Below are 24,984 nucleotides of genomic sequence, written 5' to 3'. Positions count from 1 at the left end.
ACCGAACAGGTAAGTGTCAAAAAATTGCAGTCCAAACCCAAAGAGAAAATCCCTTCTGTTTCTGTGCCACCTGGGGTCACCTGCGGCCTCACGGTGATTGCCGAAGGCTGGGCGGAGTGGGCGGCTGGCCCCCGTGACTGTGAGACTGATTCTGCGGCTTTGTGACCGTGTGCTCGGGATGCTTCTATGTTGCAGTGATCCCTGACACTCTGCAGACCACGGCCATACCGCAGACTCTGCACAAAGTGGAGCAGGACCCTCTGGAGCTGACTTGTGAGGTGGCCACGGAGACGTTCCAGCACAGCCACCTGTCTGTGGCCTGGCTCCGGCAGAGAGGGGGCGAGAAGCCCGTGGAGGTGATTTCCCTGAGCCGAGATTTCGTGCTTCACTCCAGCAGCGACTATGCGCAGAGGCAGAGTCTGGGGGAGGTACGGCTGGACAAGCTGGGGAGCACCACCTTCCGCCTCACCGTCTTCCACCTGCGGCCCTCTGACCAGGGCGAGTTCTACTGTGAGGCTGCCGAGTGGATCCAGGATCCGGATGGCTCGTGGTATGCCATGACCCGAAAGCGTTCCGAGGGAACCGTGGTCAACGTCCAGCCCACTGGTCAGTCTCTCTCGTGCCCATTCTCTGCCTGACGGTGCGGGTTGTCAGACGCTGGGAGGGTGTGCCAACTCCTTCTCTGGTGACCTCTGAAAGTCCTAGGAATGTATAGATACCTACGTACCATCTGACCGACTAGTGAGTCTTGGAGAGGGCAGCCCGGACCGAGTCCGGCTTACAGACCTGGTTTCTTGGACCTACCTGGAATTTTATATTTCCTTGAATTACAAATTCATTTTAAAAACTGGGAGATGTCACATAAACTGTTTGTGTCTGATGACTGGGTTCCCCCATTAGCCACACTGGTCTGCCCCCTTTGATGATGTTGCCTGTTTTGGGGACCAGTCCTGTTTCGTTTGTGAAAGACATTTGAGATTGTGAGCCTTCCACCAGAGGTATGAAATTATGATCTAGAGAAATTTTGGCTTAAGTTATTATTTTTTTATATTAATGATATGTCTTTGGTGGTGTTTTACCATTTCCAAAATGCTTAATCGCCTATTCTTTCAGAGTCCCTCAGAAGTTCTGCGAGGTCAGGCAGTGGTGGGACAGATGCCAGGGGCAGATTGCTGTGTGGGGGTTCCCGAGAGAGGTCATGGGAGGGTTTGGCAAGGCCAGCCTGGTGAGTGCCAGATTCTTCCATAAATCTGGTGAAAGAGGAGGTCAAGTGACATGTTTATAGCTGGGGCAAGAAGATGGCAGCACCATGAGCCGATTCCTTTCCTGCCTGCTCGTATTATTCTCCCGCAGTCTCACACTGTGCTCCCCATGCCCCTGAGTCCAGCCGTGCTCCAGATCAGAGCCGACCACTGTCGCTGGCTGCCTCCGCGGGGCTGGGGGAGGGCTCTCCATGAGCCTTCAGTCCCCTGGCTTTGGTTGCAGGGTGGTGATTGTGCCATCATCAGGCACAGCAGTGGCCTGCGGACCTTCCTTGTGTTGCCGCTCACCTCTGGCGAGGGGCTGGCGTTGGAGATGTATAGTGCAGCAGGTGAGCTGTGGTGCCAGTGGGGTCTCCTCTTCGGGACCTGTCCTTAATATCACACTCCCATTTGCTACATATAGTCAGTGGCCTTGGTCTTCTGCCACTTGTTCATAGGTCCCTGTAGAGCAGTGCTTCCGACTTGCCCAACAGTCTGCTTTCCTGAACCAGGCACCTGGGCTGGGATCTGGGAAGCTGGATTTCCAGTACACTGTCCAGGCGATTCCACCACCACTCGTGTCGTCAAGCACAGCTCCACGGGTGATAGGGCAGGAGTGATTCTCTGGACATCTGATGGGCTTTGATGAGAAGCGTTGGCTCCCGGAAAGGGAGTGTTTTATCTGCTCTCCAGGACCCAGAGCGTTTAGCAGCTTCTGGATCTTCCAGTACTAAGACATCTGTGGAAGCCACTTGATTTCATATTTATCCTTTCCCTTCCTGGATGGTTTTAAGATCGGCTTCAAAAGTCTGGACCAAATTTTGAATCTTAATGCTTTTAAATTAGGTTGCATCAGTTAATCTTTATTTTAATCTTACCAATTTGGGATTAGGACTTTTTGCATTTGCCCAGCAAATGTATTCAGACGAAGCCAGCAAAGGGAAAACCAGATTGGAAAAAAAAAAAAAATTGATGGTGTTACTCTGTGCCTCTGGGCTCTTCGGGTTCAATGGTTGCAGCCCCAGCTTTGTTCTTCTCTTAGTTCATTTCAGTAAACATTTAAGAGGTCTCTGCTGCATTCAAGGTGTGGCACCGGGGTTTCAAAGATGAACGCCTCTTGGAGGCTGCACTCAGGGAAGGTGTGGATGTGAAGGCCGGTGGCTAAGTAGAGTGTATTGAATGCTGCGATGCGATTGTGCGTCCAGCGCTCAGGGACACGGTGACTGGGGGGTGGTCTCGCAACATTAAGTTTTCCCTGGATGGGAGCATTAAGGCAAATCCAAGAAAGCCAACGAGTTTGGTGAGTTGAGCCAAATCTGAAGCCTGCAGAGGCGTCAGAGGGACAAGCATAAAGGCTCAAAATTGTGTGCTGTGTTTGGCAAGCAGAGAGGAGTCCAGCGTGGGGTGAGCTTGTGTCCTGGGAATGAGTGAGGAGAAGAGGAAGGAAAGGCGGCCAGAAGCCCCACATATTGTGATCTGGAGCTTGGCCTTGACTCCACCGACCAGGTGTTTGCAAGCTGTTCTTGGGATCTTAGGAAGCCCTTAGAGCTGGCTGAGAGGTTGCACGTGGAGGTGTGTGTGTGTCCATGTGTCTGTGCACGCCAGGAGGTGCTGGAGGAAGGCGTGTGAGGGCCACAGCGTTCCCTCGCCTGCTTCAACCAAATGCTGTCTATATTGGGCGACACAAGGTTTTGTAGGAACAAAGTCCCTTGCCTCTGCACCACCCCCGCCCCCCACCAAGGAATGCTTAAAAATCACTGCTGCAGATACTTAGAGGGGGGAAATAGACATTTTAAAGGAAGGAATGACAGATCTGGGTTCTAGAAGCAAAAAGCTATGGAGGCCAGGTGGAGGTTGATTAAGCAGGTTGGGTCTGATGTGGAGAGACCAGGTAAGAGAGAGCTGTAAGGCGAAGGTCAGGTCGGTAGCAGTGCCTGGAAGGCACGAAGTGAGTGCTAGAGACAGAGTAGGGGGCATCACTGTGCAAGGCAATCCGTGGGATTGCCTGGGAACTCTGAGGCCAGGGCTCTGGGTGATTCCTTGAATGGGGATAGGGAGGGAGGGGGAAGGAAAGTTATCGAGAGTGTGCAATGTCCTGCTTAAAAGCCTCTGCTTCCCCACTGGTGGCAGCGCTGGTTGTCTTTTCTTCTGTTTCTGTCGATTTTAGTCAGGGAGTCTGTCCTGCATGCAGACTCTTAGAGAGAGAGATGCTAGCAGGTGAAGCACCATCCATGCGTCATCTTAGAGGCTGAGAGCTTAGAGCTCTTAGAGCATCTTAGAGCTTAGAGGCTGAACCTGGGAGGCATGAGAGCCTTCCACTGTCTCACTGTGCGTGGGATGCTGTTAGTGGTGATGAGCCCTTCTTTGAGTACCCCCCCATTCCTGATCAGACACCCAGCTTTCTGAAGGGTGCTTGGATTCATTGTCCATTTCAGAGGTCATTAGCTTTTGGTGGAAGTGGGTAAAAATTTTCCCTCTCCATCTTTCTTGAGATTTTATCTGACAGGTGGTAACTCATGGAGAGACTTTGGTTTTCCCTTTGCCCTTGGAATTGTGTGAAGGGTTGTCTTACCTGTGTCTGATTTCCAGTACCCATGTGGCAGTGGAGACCATATTTCAGTGTATGTATTTTTTTGAGCGTTTATGAGGATTGGGGTCAGCACTGTAATTTTGTCTCACGTGTCAGTGGGGGTGAGTCCTACAACATTTGCAGAAAGTGTTTGCAATCCTGCTGCTTACATGGGGTTCTGGGAGTATATAGGTCAAGGGTAGGCCTGGGTAAGCGATGTCAGGGATGATAGACCTTGTTGACCTCTGCGTCATAGGCTGCAGACGGACCCCCACGCGTCTTAACTGAGGTAACAAGCCCCTTAGACTGTCTGGGTCTAGCTGCCTTTGAGTTCTGTCTGTGACCCTCAGGAATTTCTCTGAAGACTCTGGGTTTTTCTCTGAAGACAAGGGGGGAAGTGCTGTGGTTGGCACTGTAAAGAAGGCATGGGGGGTGGGAATTTGCTGGTGCACTTGGGTTAGCCAGGGGCCCTCATTCACCCAGAAGGCATCCATCGTTTTGTTAATTCGTTTTCTTAGACAAAGAGTTCACCGTGCGGCTGGAAACGGAGAAGCGGCTGTACACGGTGGGTGAACCGGTGGAGTTCAGATGCATCCTGGAGGCTCAGAACGTTCCCGACCGTTACTTTGCCGTCTCCTGGGCCTTCAACAGCTCGCTCATTGCCAGCATGGGGCCCAACGCAGTGCCGGTCCTCAACAGTGAATTTGCCCATCGGGAAGCCAGGGGCCAGCTGAAAGTGGCCAAAGAGAGCGACAGTGTCTTTGTGCTGAAGATCTATCACCTCCGCCAGGATGACAGCGGGAAATACAACTGTCGTGTGACAGAGAGAGAGAAAACGGTCACCGGGGAATTCATCGACAAGGAGAGCAAGCGGCCCAAGAACATCCCCATCATCGTCCTCCCCATCAGTAAGTAGAGAAGATGTGCTGTCTCCTTCTGCTCCCCATGGTCTGGTCTGTAGCTGGCATCATTTAAGAGGAGTCAGGGGACAGATGAGCTTCGGGGGAGGGGGAGGGAGGGGAGGGCGGGGCTTTTGGAACTCAAGGGTTCAAGTCAGCTCTGGCAGGCAAAACCAGTTCACCTGTCTCCCTTCTCCACTCACCTGCCCACACTTAGCAACCCCCAGTTAGGCAGAGCGCGGGGGTATGTCTGCAGGCTGGAGGGGGCATCCCAGATCTGAGCACTGGCTGCCCTCTGTCAACACCAGCACTGCCAGCTCAGCTTGGAGGAAAATCAGGAATCCGGGACGCCTGTTGGCTCCCATGTGGGAATTAAGTCCCAGATGGAGTGGGTAGAGGCCTACCTTGAAATCTCACTTATGAGGGTTGGCCTTTTGTGGGAGGATTTTAAATCTGAGAGCACATTATTAAAAAGGATTTGCTGTCTGGGTTTTGGGGGTATAAGGGTTGGCATTTCCCTAAATGTCTCTTCCCTATTGAAATTGTGTTTTCAAAGTCAGTGGGTGGGACCTCTTACGTCTTCCTGGAGCATAGCCTTCCTTTTAAAGCTTAGCCAGTTTCCAAGGATGCTTGGTGGGCCCCCACCTCCATGTAAGCTGGCCTCGTCTGGGTCTGGGTGGGTGACGGTTGTGGCTGGGGACTCGGGCACGACCTGTGTTTGCTCCTGTTGTGTTTAATCATCCATAGTATCAGGATGTTTTCATTAACATCTCAATTCTCTCCTAGTTCTGTTTTTAGTAAAAAGAGAATTAAACTTTTAATGCCATGATTTTAAACAAGACAGGGAAGTTTTAAAACTAACCTTTAACCTTTTCTCAACTACTCAAACTGTTCTCTCCCCTAGCCTTGTGATGATTCCCTTTACATATTTATTTACACCTGTACGTTTTTGATGTAGTTCTCTTCAAGCGAGAAGGAAAGAGTAGACACAGGGTCTTGCCTACTTCTTTCTTTTCTCACCAACAGGGTTCCTTTCTTTCGTACTTCTGTTTTTGTTTTTTTTTTTAAATCTCTCTCACACACCTAATTATCTTGACATTGTTTTGTTTCTTAGACTTTTTTTTTTTCTTTGCAATGCCTAGCATGGTGCTTTGCATAGGGTCGGTGCTTGCTGAATATTTGTAGAGTTGAAATTGTTGAACTGAATGCCCATTCTCCTGACTGTTTTCCTGTCGGTTTGTGCTTGCCTTAACCACGGACTCTCTATTTTTAAATCTGCAACTAATTCCTCATTGTTAAGGATCCAGTGAAGGGCAGCTATGCTGTTTACTTCCTATATCTTTTGTGCTAAGAGATTTCCCCCGACCCCTTCCAAGAACTTGTTTGATGATCTGTGGCCTGCTATATTGCTTTTCCAGCAGATAACTGGGTAGTTAAAGTCCCTCAGCACCACCAGATCCTGCCCCAAGGCCACTTGGGTAAGTCTACCAAAGAACAACGGTCACGTCGGTAATGGTGATAATGCCTTGGATTTTAATGGCGCTTTTCCTCTCAAGAGCCCAGAGTGCTTCTGCATATATCACTTCCTTCCCCGCTCCCACTCCTCAAATCCCCGTAGAGGCCAGTGTTCTCTGCATCCCGTGAGCGAAGAAGCCAGAGCACCGTGCAGAGACGCGGCTGGGCCGGTTCCGTTCGTGGTTGAGCGTGCGTTGCATTAGAAATATTTGCTTCTAACTCCAGACCCACCGCTCTGCGCTTAAGCCTGTGCTACATCATCCGGCTCCTGATTTGAAATTTCATTTGGCGAACATGCAGTCAGAGTCTCATTAGTTCTGTCCTAGTTTTCACTTCATCCAGAGAGTTTTAACTGGTCAGCTCGCCTTTTCTCAGGCCTGGGAATGCCCGTCCCTCATCCTAAGGGGCAGCGCCCACACCGCACTGCACCTGTGTTTGCCTCTGCCTGGGATGCCCGCACGGTTTTTCTTCTCATAGGACCACCTGTAACCGTGCAATTCTTCTGGGCTTTTGCTGGAGCCACAGAGCACCAAACAGCAGCCCTCATCGTTCGTAAGCCAGGGCTCACGGAAGAGTCCACCGGGGGGGGGGGGGGGCAGTAGGGAATGGCGGTGACGCCCTGCAAGTCATATTTCTGCTGGAGGCCAGCAAAGGGGTTTCCCGCCCCTGACGCCGGAGTTGTCCTTTTGATGCCCCACATGGAATGATAATGCTGGGGAGGAGTCTTTAGCCTACAGAGGAAGTATGATTACTGATGATGACAAGTAAATTACCTCCTCCGGTATTGTCGGTGCTGTGGCCCCAAGAAGTAGGAACTCTTAGTGTCTCTGTTTTGCACGTGAGAAAAGGAAGTGGGGGTAGGTTAAGGAAGAACCCCAAGATTCCAGAGTTAGGAAGCAGTAAACCCGGCTTCAAGCCCTGGTCTGCCTGCCTCCAACTCCATGCTTTGAGCCGCAGAAGCCTGGTCATCTCCATAAGTCATCCTGGTATGGCTCCTGGGGAGGTTGCCCTCCTGGGGAACCTGAACCCTGCCCAGACCTATTTTTCACACGAAATAAGCCAACCCACAATGGGTAGCAGGCATCCTCACCATAACAGAGACTACCTGCTGGGGCTTGGGGCTCATCTCTGTCTGTTTCTGCCTGTGGGGGAAAATATGGGCGAGCAAAGATTGATTCAAATGCATGGTTATGGGTGTGTATGTGTGATCCCTCTCAATAATCAGGTATGCCTCTGAATCGGGGAATTTGACTTAATTGCTTAATTTTAAATTGTGTTTCATGTCAGTGGTACCCGGAAAATTGAAGCCAAATTAGTTATGGTGCTTTGTATTCTTTAACACTTGTTTTTTTTTTCTTTTAACTCGACATAGCTAGTCACACAAAATAGCATATGTGTAGTGAAGGCAGATTAGAATGTCCGTGGTGTTTATGAAAACAAAAGTTGTTGGGAATAGGAAAGTTAACGTGATCCCAGTGACCAGTTTTTGAAAACCTGCTGTGTGTCAGGTGGTTGACATACATTGTCTTGTTAACTTTTCAGTCTTCAAAACAAGTGCACGGTAGGAACCACACCATCCCTGTGCTGCAGAAGGAGGCGTACAAAGTGTAATTAGTTCGACTGAGTGACCTCAGAGCTAAGTGAATAGCAAAGGAGCAAAGAGAGTGGGGTCCTTATCCCCAACTCTGATTGGCAGGATGTGTTAGGGTCAGAGCAACGGAACCAGGGCTGAACGTGGACGGCAGGGTAGAGAGCCAGGGGCCTTGGTCGGTTCCTCTGCGTTCGTGGAAAAAGTATGAGGGCTCACTGCCACACGCACTATGAAAGCAGACATCTGTCCCAGTATCCCCCACACCCAAGCAAGCACACGTTATCTTCCTGGTACCTCCCGTCACTTTTGTTCTGCTTGCTGATAATTGCCCGGAGGGGCTCAAATGGCACATGATAGATGTTCCGCTCTTATTTGACTGCCGTAGCACCGAACGGCGGGAAGATGGAGGTGACGTAGAAATTTCCGAGTTATTCCACTTCCTGAAATTCCGAGTTGAAAAACCCTTGAGCCCCAGCTGAACAGATTACCGATAGAACGTCGGAACATCACCGTGCTGTATTTCTTAGGTTCCGGTTCAGTCTCAGGTCTTAGACCCTCAGTATCCCACACGGCATCTTGGTCCCCAGCAAAGGGCCTCCTAGGTGATGGATCTAAAGTCGTGGGGAGCAGTGCCCAGAAGCAGCCAGGGCTTGCCGCAGCAAGTGTCAGAGGGCGTTCCTCCTGCCAGGTGAAGTGCGTAGCGTGACACCCGCACCCAGCCTCCTGCCCCGTCTGTGGGGGAGGGGGTAGTAGAGGCCGGAAAGCCCCAGCGTGGCACTCTCTCCCTCTTCCCAGAGAGCAGCATCTCCGTGGAGGTGGCCAGCAACTCCAGCGTCATCCTTGAGGGTGAGCACCTGCACTTCTCCTGCAGCGTCCGCACGGCGGGCAGGCCGCAGGGCCGCTTCTCGGTCATCTGGCAGCTCGTGGACCGGCAGAACCGCCGCAGCAACATCATGTGGCTGGACCGGGATGGCACCGTGCAGCCAGGCGCGTCCTACTGGGAGCGCAGCAGCTTCGGGGGCGTCCAGATGGAGCAGGTGCAGCCCAACTCGTTCAGCCTGGGCATCTTCAACAGCAGGAAGGAGGACGAGGGCCAGTACGAGTGCCACGTGACCGAATGGGTGCGGGCAGTGGACGGCGAGTGGCAGATTGTGGGGGAGCGCCGGGCCAGCACCCCCATCTCCATCACGGCTCTCGGTAAGGAAGCACTTGGCGGTCCTTTCTGTGGGATCGCTGGGAGATTGCTCCCACATCAGGTCCCTTACCCTGACTTTTATCAGAGTCCTGGCAGGAAACGGATGGCCCCTTCCAGAGGGTTTAATTGAAGGGACCGTGTGTGAAAGTGCAGGTAGGGTTGACAGGGCCAGTGGTGCGCGGTGGGGCCCCTGGGGGCCTGGTGACGGCTGGGGGCGGTCACTGTTCCTGGGTCTGCATGGTAGGAGTGAAGTTCGAAGTTCTGGCCAGGGGAGCGAAGCCACCCAGTAGGAGTGGTGGCCCCAGGTGGGGGGACCGTGGTCCCTGCCAAGACCAGCAGAGCAGAACCTCTCTCGCCTGCCCCCCAGGCTCTCCTGCCCTGCAGCCCAGGGGCCCAGCCCTCCTCAAAAGGCCAGAGCAGGGCAGAGAAGGGTAGGAGACCCCTTTCTGCCATTTACTTAGCATTTACTATGTTCCTGGTGGAGTCTAAGCACTTGTCCCTTTGAATTCTCACCTAACCAAGAGCTCAACCCTTTGATTTGACAAGGAGACTGAGGGAGACAGGTTAACTAATTTGCTCACAGCTACAGCTTTTAAGCGACAGACCCACAGTCTGAACCTGGGAAGCTGGGGATCTCTCTTCATTTTTTTCCCCCCCAAAGTCTGTGCTTTTATCTCTTCCTCTATAAGGCACCATCCTTAGGAAAGCCACTTCCGCATTAGCATGAAATTCAAAGATACCTTGAGATTTGCTAAAACCAGAGAATTAGATTTGCTTCTCACGGGGTAGTTAAAGCGGCTTCTATCAACATTTATCCGCCTAATGTAATCAGTAGATTAAATTTTAAGAGGCCAGTCTGCTACTTGTTATCATGTTCGGTCTTCCTGTTTATCAGGACAGCTGTGACATCACTTGTCCTCGGTGACCGTGTATCCCACTCCCTGGGACCATGTTGCCCATCGACTTCCTAGCTAGAGCTGACACCCCAGGAAAGGTGGCAGCCCCCGCTGGTTTTGCCCTCAATAGAGTACTGTATTCTCACCCAAGATTAGAATTACACTTCTTGTTCTAAAAGCTTAATCCCAAAGATTGGCCTGCTTCGTGTAGTAATTGCATTGCTCAGCTTTCTCGCTTTAGAAACTTCGTCCGGTGGCTGAGTTTGCCGATGAGCTCAGTCCCCGGGCCAGTGCTCAGCACCAGTGTGGACCTGTGGAAATGTCCGGATGTCCAGTAACAGTCCTTTTCCCCACCCTGTGAGGTTAGGAATGTCCAAGGAGCAGTCAGGATAGCTTCTCTTAGGTTATCCCCCTGACGTCTGTCATACTCATCATATGTCTGTGGTTTCCATAGTCAGGGTCGCCACGGGCTCTGACCTGGGATCCCGGGCTTGGTTCTCCTTACTTGTTCTCTACCCCTGGGGTGCCTCTGGCCAAAGCCATAATCAGGGAGACCCAAGCAGTTGTGGCAGGGAAGAGTGGGGGGCATTGTGGGGTCAGATTGCCTTTCAGTCTAAATAGTGACACACACACGTGTTTTCATATTGACGGGGTCAGGTATGGTTCACTCTCAGGTACCCAGCTGAGACAGCAGATAGGAACATCCTCCAGCCGCACGTGGGCCATTATGACCATTCAGTTAGAGTAAATTGGGTGCTCTGTGCACCATGATCATGGCGTGTGCTCTGTCAGCCCTGGACAGAATCATTTGCTTGGAGAAGCTCTCTCTTGGGATGACATCTTTGGATGCTGGGGCCAGGAACACTGGGGCATGTCCTATCCCTAAGGTCCCGTGTCCTGCCACTCTAATGGCAACATATTCTGCACACAGGGGCACAAGTGACTATCACAACTACTTAATGTTTAAGGATGGGTCTCTGGGTCTTAAATTTTTTTTTTTAAGGAGACATAAAGAAGCTTATGAAATCCAAATTGAAGATCGGGAGTTTTTAGCAAATTATTTCCACTTATTTGCTGACTTAACCTCCTCACCTGAAGCCAAAAGATTCATTCTGTGCATAGTCTTTTCCCTACAGAATTGGAAGTACTTTTCTTTGTGTCTACTTTGTCCCTTTACATATTTAGTGAAATATAGCATGTGCCAGGTACTATGCCGTTCCTAATATGTTGCAAATATTAACTCACTTAATCTTCACGAGGACCCGTTTTACAGATGGGGAAATCAAGGCAGAGAGAAGTGAAGTAACTTGCTGTCACACAGCTTAGAAAGATCAAAGTCGGGCCTCTGGCTCTAGGGTCTGTGCCTTTAACCACTTCCCATGGGTAAAACCGCCAGATAAGACCCCTGACTCTGCCATTTCCTGGCTGCTTGATCGTGGGCAGTTTATTTAACCTCTCTGTGCCTCTTCCTTGTCTGTAAGAAATGGATGAGATGCCTTCTTGTCCTACAAGGTCATTTTGAGGACACAGTGACGTGTGGTGGAAACACAGCAGTTGGCCCCACGCCTGGCACACCGCACTCAGTAAACACTGGCTGTTCGCAGTCTTATGATCATAACCAGTGTGTTAATATTAAGTAGTGTTTCAAGGTGAAGGAACTCGCATAGCGCCCACTGAGGAGTCGGTATCCGGGATCAGCCTGCTGCCGTCAGTAGGGGGCAGCCTGCTGTAACTGCAGAAGCTCACCTCACCCAGTTCCCCACCTGCTCAAGGTCAGCCCACCTGCTGTGGGTCCCTCACTGCCCATCTTCCCTGCATTTCACAAAGAAAGTGGAAAAGGAACTGGTGAGCAAGCCTGTACTGCTTGGCCCGGGGAACAGGGACACATCCTCTGCCTCCTCCTTGTCTAGCTCCAGTGCCTCGCGGGCCAAGCAGAGGAGGCGTCGGGGGGTGGGGGTGGGGGTGGGGAAGTGTCCACCTTGCAGGCAGTGAATGACGTTGGCTTGAGAGCTTTTTTCTCCTGTTTCAGCATGGGATCCCCAAATCTGTAGGAATGGCTCTGCCTACGTATCCTCAATCCTGGCAAGGGCTGATGGGAGGCAGATCGACACGAAGGTTTCATCAGGAAGGGTTTGCTAAGTGCTGCTTGAGGAGCTTTGCCTCTGGCCTCTGTGTATGGGGTCTTTTGGGCTCGTGCTAAATGCGAGCTAAAGTGATCTGGCCTGGGCATCAGGAGAGAGCCGGAGCCTCGGTTCTGTGCCGCTAGCTTGGCCCACAGCCCCACCCCTGCCGCACACCGCCCTGAGAAATCCTCGTGTCTCCCCTAGCTGGAGTCTCTCTGCTCTCTCTCCAGAAATGGGCTTCGCAGTCACAGCCATCTCGCGCACGCCAGGCGTGACCTACAGCGACTCCTTTGACCTGCAGTGCATCATCAAACCCCATTACCCGGCCCGGGTCCCCGTGTCCGTGACCTGGCGGTTCCAGCCAGTTGGCACCATCGAGTTTCACGACCTGGTGACCTTCACCCGGGATGGGGGGGTCCAGTGGGGGGACAGGTCCTCCAGCTTCCGGACCCGAACGGCCATCGAGAAGGCCGAGTCCAGCAACAACGTGCGCCTGAGCATCAGCCGGGCCAGCGACACAGAGGCGGGCAAGTACCAGTGCGTGGCTGAGCTGTGGCGGAAGAACTACAACAACTCCTGGACGCGGCTGGCGGAGCGGACCTCCAACCTGCTGGAGATCAGGGTGCTGCAGCCAGGTCAGGGGGCCCGGCGGGGAGCGGGGGGCGCCCGGCACGCGGCCGGGGGGAGGGCGGCACACACGTGGGGCCCCCGGCGGGACCACTTCCATTTCTGAACTTTGTGGCTCGAGAAATTTCCAGCCCGTAGGTAGCCGCAAGAATCCCGTTCCCTTGTCTCGACGGCCAGCGGTTAACGTCTTACTGTGCTTGTTTTCCCTGTGGTTTTCGTGCTGTTGTCTCTGAACCATTTGAGGGGGAGTTGCAGGGCTTGGGACTGTTCCTCCTCAGTACTTCTGTGTGTGCCTCATAAGAACGAGGACACACTCCTGTGCAACCACGACACCACTGTCACCCCCCAGAGTTCCACACGATGACGGCATGTTACCAGCATTTCCCCCATTGTCCCAATAATGTCCTTGGTAGCTTTTTTTTTTTCTCCCCTTCCAAACCAGGATCCAGTCAGGGATTACAGACCACTTTAACTTGTCATGTCTTTTTAGACTCTGGTCTCTTGACATCACGCCGTCTCCTAAAACCCTTTCCACAGCAGCCTGGAGGAGGTACACTGTTCCCTGTTGGCAGACAAGGAACGTGGAACGGGAGAGGGAACACGTGAGGCACTTAACGGAGTAACTGCCTTGTGGCAGGTGCTTAGGGTCGATGGTTTTATGAGAATTTCACAACAACCCCAGGAAAGAGGAAGTGGCTACCCTAGGGTCACATAGCTGGTAAATGGCGGAGCCGGGGTTTGAACCCGTGTCTGTCTGTCTCCCATGCTGATTCCCTGAGCCAGGCTCTGGCCTCCTCCTTGAGCTCCCTTTCCCCACGGAGGTGAGTCTCTCACGGCCGTTGGTAAAGCCGCACTAATTTGGGAAGCCTGGGTCAGGGGGTGTCCTGCAACCACTCCGTCATTGGGCGCTTTTCCTAATGCGGGGGAGGGGTCAGGTGTATGTGCTTTGATGGGCCCCCCGGTGTCCGTCCCCTCTCCTGCTTGGTTGGAAGCGGCTGTGGTGTGGAGCCCAGGCTGCTCAGCGTCTCTGCCATTGCCAGGCCCCTGCACAGTGGGGCACACGCACCTACGCGGCAAAGGGTGGGTTGGATGAGAGGTGACTTTGCAAAGACGTTTTTCTGACTCTGTGACCGACCCACTTTGCAAAGGTGGTTTGAACCCCTTGCAAAGAGGATTCTTCTGCCCACTCACAGCCATGGTTCGTACCTGACCTGGTCTGCTCCGCCATGTGAGATGGTCACGGTGTTGTTTTCAGCAACATGAGGTTACATGGGGGTATTGTCTGAGTTTACCCTTGGCCTCTTCTAACCCCGTGAAAAGCCCTCTTTCGGAGGTGCCGGGGTGGCTCAGTCGGTAGAGTATCTGACCCTTGATTTCGGCTCAGGTCATGATCCCAGAGTCCTGGGATAGAGCCCCATGTTGGGCTCCACACTGAGCATGGAGTCTGCTTAAGATTCTCTCTCTCTTTCTCTCTCTGCCCCTCTCCCCCACTTGCAGACTTTCTCTAAAATAAAATAAAAAATTTTAAATTAAAAAAAAAAAAATCCTGTTCCATACCAAAGTTTGAAACAAGCAACTTGTAAAAACGATGGGACCGTTCCTTGGCCAATTAGAGCCTGAGCCTGGGCAAGCGGAAGCTTAGGGAAGAGGCTGTGCTGCTTAAGTGGATTTTTGGGTTAATGGAGGGTTAAGCAGAGACCCCATTTTGTGTGACCCCTTGTTGTGGAAACGCCTAGGGACACACGTGCCCGCCTTACTGACTAGGACATTCCGATTGTAATTGCGCATTTGTGGTCTCCTCTGGCCCTCAGGGTCAGTATTATGAGCCATGGAGCCCGTCAACGTGGTTCCACGGCTATAGAAAGGTAGGGTTCGCGCTGACCCCAGGACCTTGCCTGACATTGCCTTTTTGAATCGATTGCTAACTCCTGCTTGTTTCCATTCCTATTTGGACTCTAAGGCTGGAGCATGTAAGGGAAGGCTGAGGACAGCTCATCAGAGGTTTGAGTTCTTTGGGTTCTGGTTCATTTATGGTGTTACTAAAGAGAATAAGGGAAAACTATGTGTGAAGTTAGCTCTCGGGTGCCTGGCTTTGTGCTTAGCACTTACATTCTTCTTAACCATTCATCACCAACAGTGAAATGATGTGGATGTTTGTATCCCCATTTTGGTTTCTCCGTGGAGAAACCAAGGCCTCCCGGTGCGTCAGAGGCGTGGTAGCAGCCAACCGGCTTGGGAAAACTGAGGTGCAGCTGCTGGTGGGTTTCGGTCTCCCCGACTTCCAGATGCCAGCCATTTCATTCCTCCCAGGGGGAGGATGTCGCCGGAGAGCCAGGCGGTGGAGGGCTGTCTCCGGGTCTCTGTGGCTTGTTCTGAAATGGTTTGTGTTTTTCACTGTCAGGCGGGAAGGAGCAGCACTGGCGCGGGAGGCCTGGGAGCGGCTGTTTGTTGTGTGGCCTCTGCTCAGAGGTGAGCAGTGGTGCACTTTCGAGGCCCCCTGGAGGCTGCCTCGAGAGCCCCGTGGGTGCTGTAGCTGCTGCCACCGCCCAGGGAGTGGCTGAGGCTCAGAGGAGAGTTCATGCCTCTAAGTGTTACATTCTGTCCTTTATTAAATATTTATGCAGTTAGCACTTCCTGCTTTCCAAAGAGCCTCATGTTCGTGTTTACTTCCCACACCCCCCCCCCCAACACACACACACTCGGGTGGGTACTGCGCTTCTGTGTGGGGTAAGTGGGGGTGGAAGATACCAGAGGGCTGACGGTGTCCAACACGTGGCGCATGCGGCCGCCTTTGTCTGCACCACCACCCTGGGAGGAAGCTGTTGCTTCCTTATAAATGGAGTAACTGAGGGGGCGCCTGGGTGGCTCAGTCGGCTGAGCGTCCGACTTCGGCTCAGGTCATGATTTCGCGGTTTGTGAGTTCGAGTCCCGCATCAGGCTCTGTGCTGACAGCTCAGAGTCTGGAGCCTGTTTCAGATTCTGTCTCCCTCTCTCTGCTCACACCCTGTCTCTCTCTGTCTCAAAAATAAATATTTTAAAAAATTTTAATAAATGGAGTAACTGAGGCCCAGAGAGGTTCTGACTCGCCAAGTTAAGTGCGTGGCAAGTGGGAAGTCGGGATTTGAACCCAGGTGTGCCTTGTTAAAAAGCCGTGGGGCTGGATGAAAGGGAGACTTTGACTTTTTCGAAGGCCATGTAGTCAGAGATTATGTTTTTGCATTCAGCTAACAGCCCCCTTCATAGAAGGAGTTTCTCCGTAGATTGCTGGCATGGAGGTCTCAGCACAGGTGGCTGTAGCAGTAACAGTAACACCGATGTAGCAGCTGATACTTATTGAGCATTTCTTGTGTGTCCGTCCCCATCCTGAGTGCTTTATATGTAATAGCTTGCTTGGTTCTTAGCCCATGCAACACCGAGAGGGGCTCCTGTTTCATCCACTTTATAGATGAGCACACTGACACAGCGGTTAAATAAATTACCCAGTGATCCCTAATAAGTGGCAGAAGCAAGATTCAAATCCAGACAGGCAGTCTGGTTCCAGATTCCAAGCTCTTAATTTTATTATATTACATATTTTTCTGGACAGTTAACTATTTTGTGTTTCTTCTCAGGAATCCTCTGTGGTACCAAGTACTTTTATTTGCTGTCTCCTCTCTCTGGTTTAGCATCCTCGAATTGCTGATGCCCTTTAGCAGATACTTAAATTTGTTTGTTCGACATTGGGGTCACGAGAAACCCATACGGGTTCCAGTTTGCTGATGGTATAGGGGTGTAATTTATGCTTCCCATAACTCCCCTGTTTCTTCAGATTTCTGCCACAAGATGGCCCCTAAGACTTGGGGATACCAGAGCTCAAATCCAGTGCTGGCTTCTCTTCTTTCTTCCCTCCCTGCATTCCTTGTCCCTCAAAACACGGCTTCTTATTCCTGCTCTTACTCCCCACCCCCTTTTAAGAATATTTTGTCAAACATTCTTATTCCAGCAGAATCAGAGAGAAACCTAGAGAGTGCTGGCTCTGTCACGCTGGTCCATCTATCAGCCTTTAAGTGCTGATGTCATCTGCTCCCAGAGGGCTCTGTGTGGTCTGTGCCCCAGACCGGTCCTTGCCAGGGCCACCTGCTGACCTGACCACATCACAGGTATTTGATTCATTAAAATCTCTGGCTGGATGGCACGGTCGATTGTGGATCCATCACTGACCATTCTTTTTACCTGCTTCCTGTTCCGTCTGCACATCCCCAAGGAAATCTTCAAGGAATGCCATCACTCTGATTTTGTTGATTTTGCTTAGCCTGACTCTCATTGATCACAGAGTGTGACCCCCATGGGGCATTTAGGCAAGACTTTAAGCCAGCTCAACATATTCGATTCTTCGCTCTTAATCCATTCTTTTCTCTTTTAATTTCGAAGCATCGCTTTGCTTCCTTCTGATTTTCTTTAGCACCAAAAACACCCTCCAATTACACATCCCTAAATACGGAAGCAATAAGGGAAATGTCAGCACTCATTTTCCAAACGTTTACGACCCTCTCCTGGTCTGGCTATTAAATATTGCACATTCAGATTGACAAAACAATAAACAAGCTTCCAGGAGGACAGCCTCCAGTGCAGAAAGCCGACTTGTCAGTGGGTGTATTCTGCTGGGATTTACTGATGGGTAGTCAGGATGAATATTTAATACCCTCCCTCTGGATGCTGCCAAATCCGTTTTCTCCAATTTCTTATTGCTGACCTGGCAGATTGGGCGAGCTGAGGGCTTTTTCTTTGACTTGCATGGGTCCCGGGCATGTGAACTGTGGCTTTCCTTGTCACAGTCTGATAAGTGACAGGCTGCCTCATCCCAAGTGGGATTGGCCCCTACTTTCTTTCAGGAGAACCTGGGGTTCCCCTCCCAGGCCACGAGCCTGTGGCTTCTGCCTGCTAAGTGCTCAGAGACAGTGAGCACGAGTGCAGGGGCGCCTAGAGGAGTCCCCAGCACCCACCCCCAAGCCTCCAGGCCTCGTTGTCATGGTGACGCCAGGTGTACCAATTGGCAGGCCCTGCATAAAGGGTCACCGCTGTGTCTGCAGACAGGTGAGACAGGGCATGTCTGGGTTACCCCGAATTAGCTGTTTCTGCTTGTAAACCTTTGCTACTTTTCTCCTTGCTCCTTCCTCCCACTGCCGTCCACAAGCACATTTGAGCACCTACTGTGTGCCCGTTTCCATGCTGGGTGCTGCAGCTGCAGACTCCAGTCCCTGCCTGGAAGGCTGTGCTGAGGGCCTGGGAGGAGGGAAGCATGGGGAAAAGTCACAGGGGTGCAAGAGAGCCGGCCTGGGGTATGACCGATGGGCCCAGGGAGGGAGTCGGCATGTGTGGGGGCGGGCAGTGGGACGTTTCCAGCTCAGAACAGAGTGTGTGCAGAGAACATCACGGACGGAGGAAGCAGCATGCTTGTTTTGATACGAGTGAAGCATGGGGTCAGGGAGGGGTTTGTCCCCAGGTACGTTGGTGAGAGCCAGGGGAGCCCCTTTTATATATTTTTTTTAAATGTTCATTCATTTTTGACAGAGAGAGACAAAGCATGAGGGGGGAAGGGCAGAGAGAGAGAGGGAGACACAGAATCCGAAGCAGCTCCAGGCTCCGAGCGGTCAGCACAGAGCCTGACGCGGGGCTGGAACCCACGGAGCGCGAGATCATGACCTGAGCCGAAGTCAGACGCTTAACCGACTGAGCCACCCAGGCGCCCCTAGGGGAGCCCCTTTTATACACAGAAGTATGGAGGGTCACCGTATGTGATGGTTAAAAGCACAGACACACCAGGCAGCCTGGCTTTGAATCCTGGCTCTACCACTGGTCAGCAGTGTGCCCTTGGGCAAGTGTCTGTACCATTGGGACTAATAATGCTTATTTCATAGGTCTGGTAGGGAGCAAGTAGTTAGCATTTCTGAAGTGCTTAGAGTAGTGCTCAGCATGTAGAGAGGATTATATACATTTGTTAAATAAGAACGTTCTAAACCAAGCAGGTAGGAGTTCCCATCATGCTCAGATCATATACTTCTTTTTATAACAATCCAGAACAGTCCCTTTACTACATGAAATTCCTAGAGCATCTCACATTCCTACTCAACATAATCTTTAAAAATTGTCACAGTGCCCCAAATTGTGGAAAAAAGGACGAATTTTTTAGAGGGTGGTTCATAATAAAATGATGCGCTGTAACATGCTATAACATGTAACGTGCTCAGGGTCGGCTACCCCGGGCAGAGGCACTGCGGCTCTGTCCCTGTGCACACCGGCCCGTGCGAGGGGCGTTGCTGTCCTGGACAGGGCGTCCGAAATCCTGAGCAACTCTTACAGCAGCACTGAACAGAGCAAAGGAAAACCCTTCCTTCATTTACCTGGCGTATAGTAAACCCATGCCAAGAAAAAAAAAAAGTATTGTGGAGATAATAAAATGAAACGTATGTAGGTTCTAGGCTCAGGGACAGAGTTTTCACCCGTATGAACGTCCTTTGAAAGTCACACGGGACACGAGGTAGAGTTTTGTTGCATAGAACCATCCCAGACGGGGCTTTACATCTGTCGCAGGCGCTCGTCCATTAAATGTGACTAGAGCCCTTACCCAATCAATGTGACCAGGAAAGACCTGCCCACAGGTTTCCACGGTGTCCCTGGGGGCCTTGCTGCCCTGTTGAAAACTGCTGTCGTGGGGCTGTTGCTGGGCTGGGAGCAACACGCTCCCGTTTGCAGCTTAGGAAGCTCTCCCTGGCGGGGTCTGAGGCTGCAGGCAGGAAGGCTGGAATGCAGGCCAAGTGTGAGGTTGGACACAGATTCTAGGGGCTCAAATGGGGCCTGGCCACGGGGAGAAGAGGAGCAGGGGCTTAGGATGTAACTGCTTGACTGGCAGGTGCCTTTGCCGTCTCCTTCTCTGAGAAAGGGTGGCACACGCACCCCCATAGTTTTCTCTTCTTGGCTGACTTGGTTCTTGCAAGTTGACAAACGTCTGCTGTCCAGCCGCTGTGACCCCCCTAATGCCTAACATTAATGATCATTGTCACATGTCCTTAATAAAGCACAGCCTCTTCTCTTCTCTTCTCTTCTCTTCTCTTCTCTTCTCTTCTCTTCTCTTCTCTTCTCTTCTCTTCTCTCTCTCTCTCTCTCTCTCTCTCCCCCTCCCTCCTCCCTCACAACTTGTGTCTCCTTTCCTACTACCACTGGCCTCTGCTCACCCCCTGCACAGAAGCTGCTGTCCCCTGGGTTTCCCGTGGCCACCTCACCACCACACCTGTGGCTTCTCTTGTGAGACTGCAGGTCGCTGGGCCTCCCCTGCGGCGTTTGTGATTCAGTGGTCTCAGCAGGTGCCCAGGTGATGCTACTGTGGGAAGGCCACGGATGCCCGCTGGGAGCCCCGGCGGGGGGGTGGGGGGGTGGCATCGTCTGACACGCACTCCAGGCCCCTCGCTTCATCTGCCTGCCGTATTGACTGCTTGCCCTTCCCTGAAAGTGGTGCACAGAGAAGTTCTCACCTTCGCTCACCTGGGTGCCCTTTCTGCCCCCCTCCTGTGCCTGGGGAGCACCTACCTAGTCACTTGTTTTTCAGGGCTGAGCTCAGAGGTCACACGCTTTTTGAAATGTGCTGTCCCTCCCATCACAGTCAGGATTAAATGCCTTTCCTTTATATTCCGTACCTCCAAGACGAGATCCATCACATATTTATTCAGTCATCCTTTTATTAGTTTGTTTAGCAAATGCTTGGGCCACAGATCATTCAGTGCCCTTTAAATAATTCAGTAGGAAAGAAAAGGCCTTTAAAAAGTTAACCTCAGGGTGCCTGAGTGGCTTATTTGGTTGAGCATCTGACTCTTGATTTCGGCTCAGGTCACGATCTCATGATTGTGAGACTGAGTCCTGTGTCGGCCTCTGTGCTGAACGTGGCACCTGCTTAAGATTCTCTCTCTCCCTCTTCCCCTCTCCCCTGCTCACCTGCTTTCTCTATCTCCCGCCGAAATAAAAACAAAAATTTTTTTTTTGCAATTAACAGCTCTAGTTGGATGTAAGGGAATCCTTTACCAATGGAAGTTGTGTGTGCCGAGCACAGGTACAAAGCAGAATCCGCAGAATGGGTAGGTCGGCTGGTGGAGCGGGCCCCCTTCTGAGCTGGCTTCCTCCTTCCTCCTGATGCCTCCCACCTGTTACCACCCCGTCCTTGCTGTAACGCAGCATCCTCTTCTCAAACCCACAGCACATGATTCCATTTGAGGAGAGGCCTAGGAAGGAAAGCCTCCAGATGCAGAAAGATAGAGCCCCTCCCTCAAACAGGGCACAGCTCTCCCAGCTCTGGGAGCCTGAGGTGTCCCCGGAGGCGGCGTGTGTGATAGGGTGTGACTGGAGTCTGTGCCGGCAGGTGGGGAGGCAAGTGGGGACCTCGCCCCGAATCCTCTCTTCCTGCCGCTTCCTCCTGCTGACTCGCTGTTGGGGATTCACCCGGCCTTGGCCCCCAGCATCTTTCCTTTTTCACCTCTACGTTGTTGCCTCTCGAAATCCACTCACTCACAGGGCCACGTCCAGGATTTCTCAGGCTTTAAGGTGCATGCGAATCACCCAGGGATCTTGTTAAAGGCAGATTCTGAGCCAGTGGGCTGGGGGGCGCCGGGGGGTGTGCGGGGTGGGGGGGTCCCAGAGTCTGCATTTCTAACAAGTTCCCAGGTGACCCTGGTGCTTGCTGGTCCAGGGGAGCACTTCACTAGCAAATGTGCCAGTCTGACCCGTTGTCCTGTTGAGCTTTGAACGTGGGACTGAACCCAGAGACCAAAAAGAAATGGGAAGAGTGAAAATGGATTGCGTGTTCGTGATCCAGCAGGCTCTGCGCTAAACTCTTTCTATAGACCGTTGCGTTTAACCTGTACAGCACTCCTGTGAGGTGCTGTCATCATGCAGATGAAAATTCCTGCGGGCCTTGAGGGCCCCCGGGCTCCCCTGCCTCTGTGGAGGAGGGTGGTGTAGACAGACACACTGCCCAGGGCAGTACTGGACAGGACTCGGCGGATCTTCCTAATTAGTCGTGGGGGCTGCGGTCTCTGGGCTTCAGGGAAGGTCCTCCCTGCCCTTGAGATGCGGGAGGGAATTCAGAGCATAGAATAGGAGCTGACCCCTCGCCCACCTGTCAGGCATGCCCCACATTTCAAAAATGCCTCTCTTTCCAGCTTTTCAACACTTCACAATATTTTGACATGGGAAGGAAAGAAAAAAAAAATGGCAATCCTTTGAAACATTTCTCTTCCTTGGATCCTTGCTCTGGGACCATGTGACCGAACTGAAGCTTAGTCATAGGATTCCAGTTTAACATATGCAGTTACTATAGCAATTGAGGTTTCCTTAGTAACACTTGCAAAAATAATCTGGCCCCAATTAATAATACATTTTAAAGCTCTTTCTACTCTGCACTGAACAGCCCAGTTTTCTTGGACAAGAACCAGATAATTCAGGTGGTATCATTTGTGCTGATGTAGATATCATTTGCATGCGGTGAATTGGGTTGGAAAGGAATGAAAAGGGAGCTGGGTGTTCTAAGTATTGCCGGAATCCGATCTGAAAAGTCGACTGGCAAGCTCGTGTGCATCCAGTTTGCTGAGCTTGGAAGCTAACTGGTAAACCCTGCCCAGGATTCCCGGCGTGCCCTGGAGGACTCTGTGTGTTTGAAGAAGGGGGAACGCGGGAGACTGGGCTCCAACAAAAGACGAAACCAGAAGGGTGGGCCGTGGGACCTGGGAGTCCTCTCATGTTGGTGCGTTCTTGATGGCTTGAGAAGGTCTGTGGGGACGTGAGTTCAGCCAGCAGTCCTTTGTGAAGAGTGTCACCCGACTCACCACTGAGTTACTTGTCCCTAGAGTGGCTTTTGTAGTAATGGTGTGGGGTATCAGATCCCGCCATCCGCAACGTTTGTCTGTGCGGGACCAGGGCATCCAAGTGACTGTCTGGGGCTTTCAGAAATTTGAGTTGAGATGTGAAAAGGTGCTTGCACTGATAGCTCCCCAGGAGGAATTCAGAGTTACATCTTCCTTTTTTAAAACTTTTTCAGTACGGAGAGGATGGTCGGTAGCGGGAAAGCAGAGCCAAGTGTCATAAAGATGGAGTGGGTATGATCCCAGATTACCTACGTAAGATATATGTCATTTGACCTTGGCTTCCTGCCACCTCAAAGGCGAGCATAGCCATTAATTAGCAGGTAGGGTGGCACTCCGGAGTCTGCCCTCCCTTCCGGTTTTGGAGCAGGGTGGAGAGGGGAAGGACACTGGAGGTGGCTCCGTTCTGTCCCATTGCTCGGCATTTTCTTCTCTGCCTTCTCCCTCTCTCTGCCCCCTCCCTCTCTCTGCCCCCAGGAAGATCACCCCAGCAATCCCCGAACTACCTGCTACCATATTTCTCTCACATGCTCTCCCCCACATATCCCAGCAGACACTGATTGAGTGCTTTTCCATAGCCCAGGCGCTGTGCCAGGCTCTGGGGGTGCAGTGACGAGAACATCCCCTAGGCAGGACAGTGTTCTTCAGGGCATTCCTAGCACTTATTAGCATCAGGAAGGGCACACTCAGAATACTTGCAGACTGCAAGGGAAAAGCTTGATCTCTACCCACAGGGCGCTCAGAGGCTAGGGTGGAAGAGAGACTAAGGAAAAACTTCTGGAAGATAATGTAGAAGATGTGGTGCCAGGGCAGAGAGGGGCTGCTGGCCCAGTAGGATGGGAGGGAAAGAGGGGGCATGGAAGGACGAGGGCACAGAAGGATCGGGGGTGTGGAGGGAGATGGTGGAAGGACATATAGGCAGAGAGGACAGGTGAGCAGAGACCAGAGCTCAAGGAAGAGGTGCAGGGGGCTGGGGAGGGGTGGGGGTGCTGGAGGGGTGAGTCACTGAGATGAGTGAGGACAGTTGGGTAAGAGCCAAATCCTGGAGGGACTTTGTACTGTGAAAAGGAATTTTTTTTTCCTTTATGAGCTCAAGCAGTTGGGAGCCATTGAACTTCCTAGGCAGGCAAATGATTGAAGTTTCAGCTGGGTCCCCTGGAGGCTGCGTGCAGGTGAGGGGAGTAGGGAGGAGACAGGTGGAGGGATGTTGGGGTAAAACCGGCTCCGTGCAGCCTCCCTCACACCGAGCCATGCTTCGAAGGAAGCCTGTCCGGGCCGGCCCTCCCGGAACCGTGCGGGGCAAAACCAGGCTGGAGGCCGCACGTGAGGCTGGGGACGTTCCTGGGCAGGTGTGTGCGGTGATTGTGCTGAACCGCCCCCTTTCCTTTGCAGTGACAAAGCTGCAGGTGAGCAAGTCGAAGAGGACCCTCACTCTGGTGGAAAACAGGCCCATCCAGCTGAACTGCTCGGTTAAGTCTCAGACCAGCCCGAACTCCCACTTTGCGGTGCTCTGGTACGTGCATAAGCCCTCGGATGCCGACGGGAAGCTCATCCTGAAAACCACCCACAGCTCCGCCTTTGAGTACGGCACCTATGCCGAGGAGGAGGGCCTGAGGCCCCGGCTGCAGTTCGAGAGGCACGTTTCCGGGGGCTTGTTCAGCCTCACCGTGCAGAGGGCCGAGGTCAGTGACAGTGGCAGCTACTACTGCCACGTGGAGGAGTGGCTACTGAGCCCCAACTATGCCTGGTACAAGCTGGCCGAGGAGGTTTCGGGGCGCACAGAAGTTACTGTGAAGCGGCCAGGTAAGACGAGGGCGCGGCCGGCACGGGGTTAGTACAGAGAGGCTTCCTGGGGGTGACGGGGCTCTGTGGGTTCCACACGGGGTGTGGGTGCAGGTGCAGAGACCTGCCTGGGGGTGACGGGGCTCTGTGGGGTCCACACGGGGTGTGGGTGCAGGTGCAGAGACCTGCCTGGGGGTGACGGGGTGCCACAGGGTCCACGCGGGGTGTGGGTGCAGGTGCAGAGACCTGCCTGGGGGTGACGGGGTGCCGCAGGGTCCACGCGGGGTGTGGGTGCAGGTGCAGAGACCTGCCTGGGGGTGACGGGGTGCCGCAGGGTCCACGTGGGGTGTGGGTGCAGGTGCAGGGGCCGTCACCCTGGTACACTGTGGGCTGCCCGCTTTGTCTGCAGTGAGAGCGTCCTGGTGCTGAGGGCAACCCCAGGAAAGCGTCCTTGACTCTGCTCTTACGGACAGTGTCTCCCTTAGCAGGGAGAGGCCCGAGGGGCGGCTGTGCTGAGCAAGAGGTGGCAAGGGAGGGTCCCTGGCAGCTCCTGGGTCTCCTTTTGGGTTAGCAGGTCACACCCCGGAGCTCAGGCTGGCGCCAGCTCCATAGCCAGCATTCTGACCCAGAGGGCACTTTCTAGTCTCTGTCCTCTGCTTCCC

The 24,984-nt window shown here is 52.6% G+C and overlaps 1 protein-coding gene across 4 annotated transcripts in view; it reads left to right on the top strand.

Annotated features, from left to right (window-relative positions):
* The window catches only part of IGSF3 (immunoglobulin superfamily member 3), a 93,093-nt gene that overhangs the window by 56,120 nt on the left and 11,989 nt on the right, over nucleotides 1–24,984 (top strand). For all 4 annotated transcript variants that reach the window (XM_042993817.1, XM_042993818.1, XM_042993819.1 and 1 more), the window contains 5 exons: nucleotides 196–606; nucleotides 4,329–4,718; nucleotides 8,611–9,012; nucleotides 12,260–12,664; nucleotides 23,933–24,343. In XM_042993817.1, coding sequence (XP_042849751.1) covers nucleotides 196–606; nucleotides 4,329–4,718; nucleotides 8,611–9,012; nucleotides 12,260–12,664; nucleotides 23,933–24,343 — 2,019 coding nt within the window. The remainder of the gene's footprint in view (nucleotides 1–195; nucleotides 607–4,328; nucleotides 4,719–8,610; nucleotides 9,013–12,259; nucleotides 12,665–23,932; nucleotides 24,344–24,984) is intronic.

The sequence above is a fragment of the Panthera tigris genome, chromosome C1 (assembly GCF_018350195.1).
Source record: "Panthera tigris isolate Pti1 chromosome C1, P.tigris_Pti1_mat1.1, whole genome shotgun sequence".
Classification (NCBI taxonomy): Eukaryota; Metazoa; Chordata; class Mammalia; order Carnivora; family Felidae; genus Panthera; species Panthera tigris.
This window is presented reverse-complemented; position numbering and strand designations above follow the sequence as displayed.